The 11,338-nt window shown below is 45.5% G+C and overlaps 2 protein-coding genes across 3 annotated transcripts in view; one reads left to right on the plus strand and one right to left on the minus strand.

Annotated features, from left to right (window-relative positions):
- The first annotated feature begins 541 nt into the window (after positions 1–541).
- On the plus strand, positions 542–7,690 carry LOC121724339. The gene is made up of 5 exons (XM_042110844.1): positions 542–745; positions 1,155–1,295; positions 2,463–2,643; positions 4,127–4,487; positions 7,065–7,690. Exons 1-5 carry the CDS (start codon positions 611–613, stop codon positions 7,225–7,227), a joined length of 981 nt encoding a protein of 326 aa, XP_041966778.1. The 5' UTR covers positions 542–610; the 3' UTR covers positions 7,228–7,690.
- A 251-nt stretch (positions 7,691–7,941) lies between these two features.
- Positions 7,942–11,338, minus strand: part of si:ch211-212o1.2 (uncharacterized protein LOC492735 homolog) — a 33,076-nt gene continuing 29,679 nt past the window's right edge. For both annotated transcript variants that reach the window (XM_042110846.1, XM_042110845.1), the window contains one exon: positions 7,942–10,201. In XM_042110846.1, coding sequence (XP_041966780.1) covers positions 10,077–10,201 — 125 coding nt within the window. In that variant the 3' untranslated portion in view covers positions 7,942–10,076. The remainder of the gene's footprint in view (positions 10,202–11,338) is intronic.

Below are 11,338 nucleotides of genomic sequence, written 5' to 3' on the forward strand. Positions count from 1 at the left end.
AAAGCATACGTCAAACCTTATTGGCACACCTCTCAACTTGTTGGAGGCAGCTGGAGCAGAAGCGCAGAAACTTGTAGCCACCTCTGTGTGTTGCCGAGGAGAACAAAGCTTTGCTAGTGAACTTAGTCCTTCATTAAAGAAGAAACATGAGCGATCTTCTCAGACGCTTTCACAAGCACATTAGCCAGCCTAGCTCAAGATGACACCCTTGGTGTCATTTAATGTTGAGATGCCCGGGAATAACTAGTTCTCTTTTGCGTCATGTCTTTAATTATTTTTAGACTTCATAAAGAACAAATTACATAGAAATTTATGCAATTCCTTAGACCGGGCATTTGTAGAGTTTCAAGTTGTGACTGCTGTTAATGCTAGCCCAAAAGTACCTAAAGTTGGAATGTTAAGTTGAAAGAAAAAAAATGATTTTGAAGATCAGACATTGCTCTAAATGTGGGCACTGGGATTCCAAAATCAGCTCTAGAATGGTCAACTATGACATCATAATCATAAATGGAACACACAACATTCTGACACTCTTCATGACACCATGGCAACATGTCAGGAAGTTCTTCACTTCTAAAAAACAAAAGTGTTTCAATCCTTCTTGATCACGATGCCTAGGCCAGTCATAGAGAGCAACTCAGCACACCTCTATCCAAGAGAAAGAGCGCCCCCTGTCAGTTTGGATTGGATCGATGGCAAAAATGTTAGGCTACTTAGAGTGGCCAACCACAGAGAGGCTTTTAGGGTAAGTAAATAGCCCTGTGTCAGCTCACATGATGTATTTGCAGCCAAAGAACCAGGCACAGAGAATGTTGGCAAAGGAATGGAACAACTTGTCATCTCATCAGAATATCTAATGTGCACCTTGTAGCTCTTGCTGCCTCTAAGGACGTTTGCAAATATAATGTATAGTAAAACTGATGATAATAAGAAGGCTCATTAAATCAATGTCATCACAAAGTCAGTGTAACTGGATACTCAAAATGGGATGCAGAGGGTGAGTGTGTGTGCGTGTGTGTGTGTGAGAGAGAGAGAGAGAGAGAGAGAGAGAGAGAGAGAGAGAGAGAGAGAGAGAGAGAGAGAGAGAGAGAGGCTCTCCTAAAGTAGAAGGAATAGAGAATCTGTGAATCTGTTTCTATCTTCCATATCCCAAGTTCAAAAAGCTCAGCCAGGCTCTAAGCACAATTGAGAACCTCCACAAAGCCTGTTGGCTGCGTGAGGAGAAGAGAGTCCGTCAGAGTCTCCGGAGGTTGGTCAGTGTCTCCCCCCCCTGCTCCAGCCGAACGCTCTTCAAGGTACTGTACTGGATGTGTCTCTGCGCAACACACAAGTGCCCTTGCTCTCACAGTGCATTACGAGCCATGAAGCATGAATCACACGACCGCATGTTGAATATGAACATAACAGAGAAAAGTAGCTTCAAGATATGTCTGAGTGTGTTAGTGTGTGTGTCTGTGTGTGTGTCTGTATGTAAATGTGAATAATGCTAGGTTGTTGTGAGTGTGCATGTGTGTGTTCGTGTTTGTAGTGTGTGTGTGTGTGTGTGTGTGTATGTGAGTTTTTGTTTGAGTTGGACTATGACTGACTGTGTGACATCTCAAATGCTTGTGTATGTGTGTATGTGTGCTAGAAAATAAAGAGAAAGGGCGCACAACACTTAAAGTTTCTGCGCTCAGCCCTCCCTGCCTATCCAAACGGTGTGGATCCACACACACACACACACACACACAAACACACACACACACACACACACACACACACACACACACACACTGAAGTCTTAATTACTGAAGGAGGCAAGTGCTCGTGACACCCACTACAGTTTCCTCTACCCCGTCCTCAGCTGGAGGGAAGCAGAGACTCTCAGCCCCAGTGATTCCTTCTGTTCTCATTAAGAGAGAGAGCGAGGGAGAGAGAGAGGGAGAGAGCGAGGGAGAGAGAGAGGGAGAGAGAGGACTGTGATGTATCTGTGCTAATGAAGTGTGCAGAGCAGCAAACTCACTTTTCTTCCCTCTGCGGCGAGCACACACACACACCTACTGGGTGCAGAAAGCAACAGCATATTGTTGTCTCGATTGGAAAAAAAGACCCTTGCTGCTAGCTCGGTTCCCACTGTCAAAAGAAAGAGGCTGGGATCCTCACAGGTGCATACCATCATCATCATCATCATCATCATCATCATCATCATCCTCATAAGCATGACAATTAACTACATAACATTTGAAGGGCAATGGTATCTCTCAAAATTGTTTTGAGTTTTAACAGTTGCACTAGTATTGAGATGTCAAGATTTCAAATGCACTTGATCGTCTGTCTTAGCTCTTCATTGTTCTCTCTCCCTCTCTCTCTCCCTCCTTCTCTCCCTCCTTCTCTCTCTCTCTCTCTCTCTCTCTCTCCTTCTCTCTCTCTCCCTCTCTTTCTCCCCTTCACTGCCCCATGTACCCCCGCTCTCTCCTCCTCAGAGGAGCAGTGACGCCTGCTCCAAAGCGTCCGTGCGCGGGGACAGCGTACTGGAGCTGCCTCCCTGTGTGGTAGTGCGAGGAGGAGGAGGAGGAGGAGGAGGAGGAGGTGAGGAGGGGTCCGTTGCCCCAGTGCAGAGTCAGCAGAGCACCGCCATGGCCTCCCCATGCTCCGGCTACAAAGGTCAGCACTGCCACCACACACTGCTCTGCGTAACACACTGCACTGCACTGCACTGCACACATACAGTATATACCCAAACACCACTGGTCAGCACAGAGAAGAAAAAAACATTATCCCAGAATCACAGAATTGGGGTTACACTTGGATAGTCTGCCAATATAGACTTTACAGATGGTTTTTTGAAATTCAAGTTCTGTCTTTAAATGTGTTGTTGAAAAATGACTGAACGTGACTTTAACCAAACCCAACCCCTAGCCCAAGCTGTACCCATAGATTGTTGTTAACAGTGTATCAACAGAGACCTTGTTTTCAGTCTGAGCATCTGTAGATGATCTGTATAGAAAATAAGGTAAAGGTAAAGTCTGACCATTTCCATGCTCTGTTGCATTCGTACTTCAAGGCCATTGGAGAGTTAGAGGGGGGGAGGGGGGCAGTACAGCAGTACACAGCTTTGTGTGTCCCAACGCATGGCATCGTAACACATCACTAGGCAACAGCAAACAGCAGCAAGACTGCCGCAGCAAGACAGAGGGGTGCGCCACACCATTTAACAACCGGCAGCAAAGCGCAACACACAAGTGCACTTTATTTCACAGTGCACTACAAGCCATGAAACATAAATCACACGACAGCATGTTGAATACGAAAGTGAGAGATATAGCGAGAGAGAGAGAGAGAGATAGAGCGAGAGAGAGAGATAGAGCGAGAGAGAGAGATAGAGAAAGAGAGAGTAGCAGTCTGACAGTAAAAATGGGTAGACACAGGCAAACCTTCAGAATCAGGGGTACCATACACTTCATGACCAGCTGTCCAATTTTATGATACAACTCTTCTATCCAACTCTTCTCTAAAATTTGAAGCCATACATCCAAAATTCTAGGAAATTGAAGACCACAAGCCCTTTGGATATTTTGGGTAGATGGGGACTATTAATCTCACATGCAGCCTTGTGTGCATTTATGGAATAACAATACATGTTGATAAATACTGGCAATACCATGCATGATTTGTCATGCTCATATAGTACATTTGATTGAGATGAACTGAATTGAGAGACAGAGAGAACAGGGAGACAGAGAGAGAAAAAGAGACACACACACAAATACACTATCATATACTGCATTTTATTTTACTTTATTGTTGAATTGAGAGACAGAGAGAACAGGGAGACAGAGAGAGAAAAAGAGACACACACACAAATACACTATCATATACTGCATTTTATTTGACTTTATTTATTTTATTTTATTTTCTTACGGAAATCTATTGACATGTGTGTATGTCCAGATTTATTGTATAATAACTGCTGGCAATATGAGTGACCTTGTCATGTCCATAAAGAATTGAATTGAATTGAGAGAGAGAGAGAGAGAGATGGAGAGCTGAAGAGAGAGAAAGAGAGAGAGAGAGAGAGAGAATCAGGGTTCGTACTCTTAACACACTGTTACTCTTACTCTTAACGTCTGTCTGTCCCCATGTCCAGGTTTGCTCCCCACCCTCCCCAACGCTCCTCTGACCTCCCTCACCCCTCCGGTGCACAACACCCCCCGCTCCGCCACGCCCTCCACCTCCCGCAGAAGCAGTGCGTTCCCCAGCAGCCTGATGATGGGCGCCGGGGGCACGGAGATGGGCACGCCCGGACCCCTGCTGCCCACGCCCAGCCTGCTGGCCTTGCTGCCCCCACACCTGTCCCCGGAGCTCCACGGGCTGCAGGAGGCCGTGCTGGGCTTCCCCCTGTTGCAGAAGCGTGTCCGCGAGCTCATAGCCCGCGCCAGGCAGGTGGAGCAGGAGAGGCAGGAGAGGCGCAGTGTCACACTCAAGCCACTAGAGGCACTGCGGTGCAGGTGAGCGGTGCAGTTGTGAGGATGGTTCAAAAGGCATGTGCTGACACACTCACACACACACACACACACACACACACACACACACACACACACACACACACACACACACACACACACACACACACACACACACACACACACACAGAAGGGCATGAAGGGTATTTTAAGTCACCCTGAATTCTGCTGTATTTTGATATGATAAATAATAAATAACATACAAACCTCAATAACATACAAACCACATTACACAGTGAAACAAACAAACAAACGCAAAAAACCCTCTATACTCACAAGCATTAGTTAAGGGTCTTGGTTTGCTTTTGTTTAGCTTCATAGAATCCATGTAGATATATTTCTCCACTTTTCACACACACACACACACACACACACACACAGACACAGACACACACACACACACACACACACACACACACACACACACAGACACACACACACACACACACACACACACACACACACACACACAGACACAGACACAGACACACACACAGACACAGTAAATAAACTGAGAGAGGAGATGAAAGCTGAACACAGTGTGACCACCAGAGGCCCCTCTCTCTACACTGGTCAAACTTGGCAGCACAGTGGACTGAGAGGGAGAGACCGAAAGAGAGAGAGAGAGAGAGAGTGAGAGAAAGAGAAAGAGAGAGAGAACAAGAGGGAGAGAGAAAGAGAAAGAGAGAGTGAGAGAGAATAGGAGAGAGAGAGAACAAGAGGGAGAGAAAGGAAGAGAGAGTGAGGGAGAGAGAAAGAGAAAGAGAGAGTGAGAGAGAATAGGAGAGAGAGAGAATAGGAGAGAGAGAGAACAAGAGGGAGAGAAAGGAAGAGAGAGTGAGGGAGAGAGAAAGAGAAAGAGCGAGTGAGAGAGAGAATAGGAGAGAGAGAGAACAAGAGGGAGAGAAAGGAAGAGAGTGAGGGAGAGAGAAAGAGAAAGAGAGAGTGAGAGAGAGAATAGGAGAGAGAGAGAGAACAAGAGGGAGAGAAAGGAAGAGAGAGTGAGAGAGAGAACAAGAGGGAGAGCAAATAGAGTAAGAAGGAGAACCGCAGCAAGGGTCCCAGCCTCTCCCTCCCTCCACCTGCATTATACATGGGACTGACTGGGTGAAGCTCACACAGCCTGGATCATCAGCAGATGACTGACTGCTCTATGGCAAAGACAGAACATGGCATGGTTTGTTTTTGTTTGTTGTGTTTAGTTTGTGTGTGTTTATTGTCAAGAGAGCATATCACATCCTCTGAGTGTCTGTGTGTATAAGACCAGGCCCATGAACTGGCCTTTGTGGGATACAGCATTTTTTTACACTATGTATTTGTATGTATGTTGCAGGTGTATATTTTATGTGCATGGGGGGGATCTGAGGGATTGTGTTTGTGCACAATGTGCCTTGGAGTTTTTGAGTGTGTGTGTGGGTTAGACAGAGTCCATTCTGTGTATACAGGAGTATGCGTGTGTGTGTGTGTGGGAAAGTGAGAATGAGAAGGGTGTGTGAATGTCAGAGAATGATGTGTGCGCTTGTATGTCTGGGAGAGAGAGAAAGGGAGGATTGTGTGTGATTGTGTGTGTGTGTGAGAGTAGGGAAGAAAGAAAATGAGAACAGAGTGTTTGTGTTTTATTTGAGTGTGTATAGGAGAGACAAAAGTGTGTGTGTGTGTGTGTATGTGTGTATGGAAGAGTGTAGGGATGCGCGAGGGAGTGGGGCTGCTCCGTCACCCAGGAGATGAGTCCCACCCCCACAGGTCAAAGGTTGTCCTCTCTGGAGACCATCTTCCCTGCACCAGTGCATTCTGGGAGTGCCTGCAGACCAAGGCCGACTGCTCTCTCCCTGCCATAACTCCAACCCCCAGCCTCCCAAGAGAAGACTCCCTGCCTCTGTACTACAGCTCACACATGCCCGAGAGGAGAGGAGAAAAGAGAGAGAGTTACCAGTGACAGACAGGGAGATGGAGGAGTGAAATTATATCAGATGGAGGAAGAACAGCAACAAAGGACAACGTCAACATAAGGCCACTGGCCACTGATAATATCTGGAACATGTTTTGGAACATGGAGACATGTTTTCATAAACAATCATTAATCATTGTAAACAGTGGTCTTCTTACAATAACCTCTAAAGACAATGGCACAATGTAGCTTTGGCTAGTAGCTTTTGATTGGCTCTTCAAATGAGGAAAGGGATATGATTGGATGCTAGTGAGAGTGGAGTGGTTTGACAGGAAGGTAAAGACGGCAGGAACTGTAATAAATGTCCCTGAGTGGACATTCTAAGCTGTACATTCTGATGGATCAATACCAGGGTTGTGCAAAATTCCAGAATTGAATTGAAACTGGCTCTCAAATTCAAATTAAATTCTTGAATTTCCCTTGCATCTCAACTGAGGTAGCAAACAGGAAGCAGAATTGCAATTCGAATTTTGCACAACCCTGATCAATACAGGAAATTAAGTGGCTGATTAGGAGAGTGGTTACGCTATGAACGGTCATTCTTGTGTCTAGACGGAAGGTACGATTTGGTGCTATTGATGTGAACGCTGTGTTATGTCATATTCCTCTTGCAGGTACCTGCGTCTGTCCGAGAGCAACATCAGCACTCTGCTCGAGCTGTGCAAGGAGTCTGGGGTCGATGTGGACATCCACCCCCACATGAAGGACTCAGACATCGACATCTCCAACCTATTCAAGAGCTCGTCATCTCCTTCATCCAGCACTGAGCTGATGTGATTAATCTCTCTCTCTCTCTCTCTCTCACACACACACACACACACACACACACACATTGTAAGCATAGAATTAAATGCATATGCTGACAAGGATAGACATATTCAGTCATATGCAACATATGCAATTCAGTCACACACAAAATATACAGTCTAATCGAGCAACTATGAAATTTCATATATCATATATTTCATCAGTGAAGAAATAGTCAATAAAGCAGTAACCCCATTTCTGTTTTGATATTCAGCCACTAGAGAGCGCTCCAGAGTTGTTGTTCAGCGAGCATCACTCTTGAATGCATCAGTTCCAGCTGACCGAGCTCGATCTCACAAAATGGGGTTTAAGTCGGTCATGTCTGTGCTTGGCTCCTACTGAAAACACACGGAGTCCTAGTACCAAGGCGCAAAAATACAACTCAAGTCATTCTGGGCACTTGGGGGAAATCTTTTTAATGACTAGATAACTTTCATGCCTTTCAGAGATGTTCAGTGTGTGTGTGTATATATACTGTTCCATAAACTCCTTCTCTACCAACTTCAGTAACCATAATTTGAGTTTCTTAAAGGCAATGTTGACCTGCTCACCTGTAAGTTGAATTTACCACAGGTCTTAATCTCACACGCCTGAGAAATGATTTACATGTTTCACAATGGAGGTATAGATGGAGCATACAGGTGAACAAAGCTCCCATTAAAGAAAAACACTGAAGTCTGTGAGTTCATTTAGGAGATATTTAATAAATCAAACTGCTAATACAAACATTGATTTAAGGCAGACTAGCAGCAAGCATCAGCTGCGAGATGGAGAGTAAGAATAAATACAAGGCTGATCGTTTCGTTAAAAAAAATAGAAAATTATAAAGCCAGAGAGTGAAATCAGACTGGGGACAGTGCAGCTGTTGGTTGGGACATAAAGGAAGAGACATTAAAACAAACAGTAACAGGACATGAAGTATGGCTGCATCCTAATACAGGCAGAGTCTGTGTGAGTGTGATTGGATGTGTGTCTCTGTGTGTGCATGTGTGTGTATAATTATGCTTCCGTGTGTTTGCATTTGCACCCTAGCGTGCAGATCTTTGGGTGTCTGCATTGTGAAAGTGTGTGTGTGTGTGTGTGTGTGTGTGTGTGTGTGTGTGTGTGTGTGTGTGTGTGTGTGTGTGTGTGTGTGATGGGGAAGGGGTATTTTGGCTTGTTAGACATCTGTTACATGAATAATTGGTTAACGCAATAAAGTGCAAAGATAAATGAAAACAAAGAAAATTACAGAACATCCCAAAGTTCCTGGTGACCTTTGACCTTTTGTGATGTATAACATCACAACAAATAATTCCCAACATTAAAGTCATCATCTAACATCTAAACCTCCCCACACACACATACACTCTCACACACAACTCTGTCAGCACTAGTCCATAAACAACAATTTTCTTGATCTGTAAAAAGGGCATGAATGTGTGTGTGCGTGTGCGTGTGTGTGTGTGCGTGTGTGTGTGTGTGCGTGTGCGTGTGCGTGTGCGTGTGAGAGAGACTGGTCAGTTAAGGCTTGTGTATGCTGTACTTTCTGCTTGCGTGACATTCAGGGGGGGAACATTCAGTTGAGTCAATGGAGCCGGCGCTGCAGTACATGCTCACGAGCCGCTCAGCAGGAGCAGGAAATGAGAGCTCGGCTGGCCAATCAAACCCTTACGCTGTGGTGGTGTGTGTTCAGGGACATGGACAGATGGATCCAGGATGCCTGATAAGGTCGTGACATACTGGAGGTGGGGTGGAGAGAAGGGTGGTGTTGGACTAAAGCCTTTTAACAGCATTAAGTTATCTAGTGCAGGGGACTGCATAAAAGATGATGTCAAGATATTATATCTATATTATATATGGTATATATATTATGTAGATATACAGTATCTAATGACTTCCTCCCTTCTCTCTTTCTCTCTCTCTCACACACGCACACACACACACACACTCTCTCTCTCATACACACACACACACTCTCTCTCTCTCTCTCTCTCTCTCTCTCTCTCATATACACACACACACTAACTCTCTCTCTCTCTCTCTGGTTTTCACCCCCATCCCCTTCTCACTCTGTGGTTGTTGTTCCCCATTAAAAAAAAAAAAAAACAATAATAAAAATAAATTAAACATGACTTGGTTTGTTTCCTGGAGAGCCCATCCTCTGGAAAACGTTAAATTCTGGGTTGTACTGAAGAGGAAAACAAAAGGACAGAAGTAGAGGAAGCAATCTGTTTGGTCAGCAAAGTGTTAACCCCCCCCCCCTTGCCTGCCTGCTCCAGTCCCAGGAGCCAGTCTTAAGGTAACACAAACGGGACTAATGTAGACGTAGTCTAAGCCTGACCTTACCTGACCTCACCCTGTCTGGGTAGAGACAGTTCTCTTCAGTGCTATCTGAACTAATCTCACCCTATGATCATGAAACATTTGAAAAACCAAAACAAGAAAGAAGAAAAAAAAAATAATGCCAATAATAAAAAAAAAGGCGTTCAATGGCTGTGATGCTGATGATGAGTCTTTGAGCTACTTTAACAAGGCAGCAGTAGCAGGAAGAAGAGGAGGAAGAGAGGCAGCCTGTGTCAGCGTGGCGCAAGGGAGGAGAGGAATCAGGGAGAGAGGGAGAGCATTCAAAAGGAGTGATAAAGAAGAGGAGGCGTGAGAGACGGGAGGTGAGGGGTAAGGCCCATAGAGTGGACTGAGTTCCTTCCTCCCAGAAGAACAGCTAAAAGTCCCCTCGCCAAGTCCTTTTAACCACATCATTAACCCCACCATCATCATCATCATCATCATCGTTATCAACATTGTCATGGTCACCACCACCATCAACCTCATCATTTTCTTCATGAGTCACTCTTCTTGATCCAGGCCATGTCATCGCTGCGAGGCTTCTGTCCAGTCAGGGCCTCAATCAGCCACTCCATCCCACGCCAGAAACCTACGCAGTCCAGAGGGTAGTTCAACCAGCCTGAGAGAGAGAGAGAGACAGAGAGAGAGAGAGACAGAGAGAGAGAGGTACACAAAGACAAGAAAGAAGAGACATTAGTTAACACAACAGGGATGTTACAAACAAAAATGGCTGCACAGAAGCAACCACATGGTTGACAAACAGCAAAAGTACATGACAAAAAATATGGAGAGCACAGCAAATCAAAAGCTCAGTCTTGTTTTCTCTTCTCTTCTCCTGTGTTCTGTGGTGTTCTGATGTGTTCTGTGCTGTTCTGTGGTGTGCTGTTTTGTTGTGTTCTGTTGTGTTCTGTGCTGTTCTGTGGTGTGCTGTTTTGTTGTGTTCTGTTGTGTTCTGTTCTGTTGTGTTCCGTGCTGTGGTGTTCTGTGCTGTGGTGTTCTGTGCTGTGTTCTGCATTCTGTGGTGTTCTGTGCTGTGCTGTGTTCTATGGTGTTCTGTGTTGTGCTGTGTTCTGTGCTGTGCTGTATTCTATGGTGTTCTGTGCTGTGCTGTGCTGTGCTGTGCTGTGCTGTGTTCTGTGCTGTGCTGTATGCTGTGCTGTGCTGTGCTGTGCTGTGCTGTGGTGTGCTGTGTTCTGTGCTGTGCTGTGTTCTGTGCTGTGGTGTGCTGTGATTGGCTGTCTGGGCTCTTCCCTGCTGCAGTGGAAATGGGCAGCCAGCCTCAGATCGCACCTCCCCAGGGTCCAGCCAGGAGATGTGGCTTTGGCTCCGAGGTAATGCACACACTTACGGCTATAAATATGCACCGCACCCCGCTGCCCAGCCCAGCTTAACGCACACACATACACATGCACACGGTTACTATTCAACATTCATCCATCCACACACACACATACTGCCACATGATGGTAGCAGACATGCTGTCCCTTTGGGGTCTTACATGAAAGCCATTTCAGCCTAACACACCTACATATGTACACACTTACACTCTCTCTCTCACACACACACACACACACACACACACACACACACACACACGTCTGACCCAGAGTGATAGACTGATAGGATAGATAGATGTGCACCACTCGGAATCAAAAGACACACTTGTGTTACTGCGCACACAGAGGACAGTGATAAAGGCAGTGATAATGACATATGCAAACATTGAAATTGGTGCGCACACACACACACACACACA

The sequence above is a fragment of the Alosa sapidissima genome, chromosome 11, assembly GCF_018492685.1.
Source record: "Alosa sapidissima isolate fAloSap1 chromosome 11, fAloSap1.pri, whole genome shotgun sequence".
In the NCBI taxonomy this organism is placed as follows: domain Eukaryota; kingdom Metazoa; phylum Chordata; class Actinopteri; order Clupeiformes; family Clupeidae; genus Alosa; species Alosa sapidissima.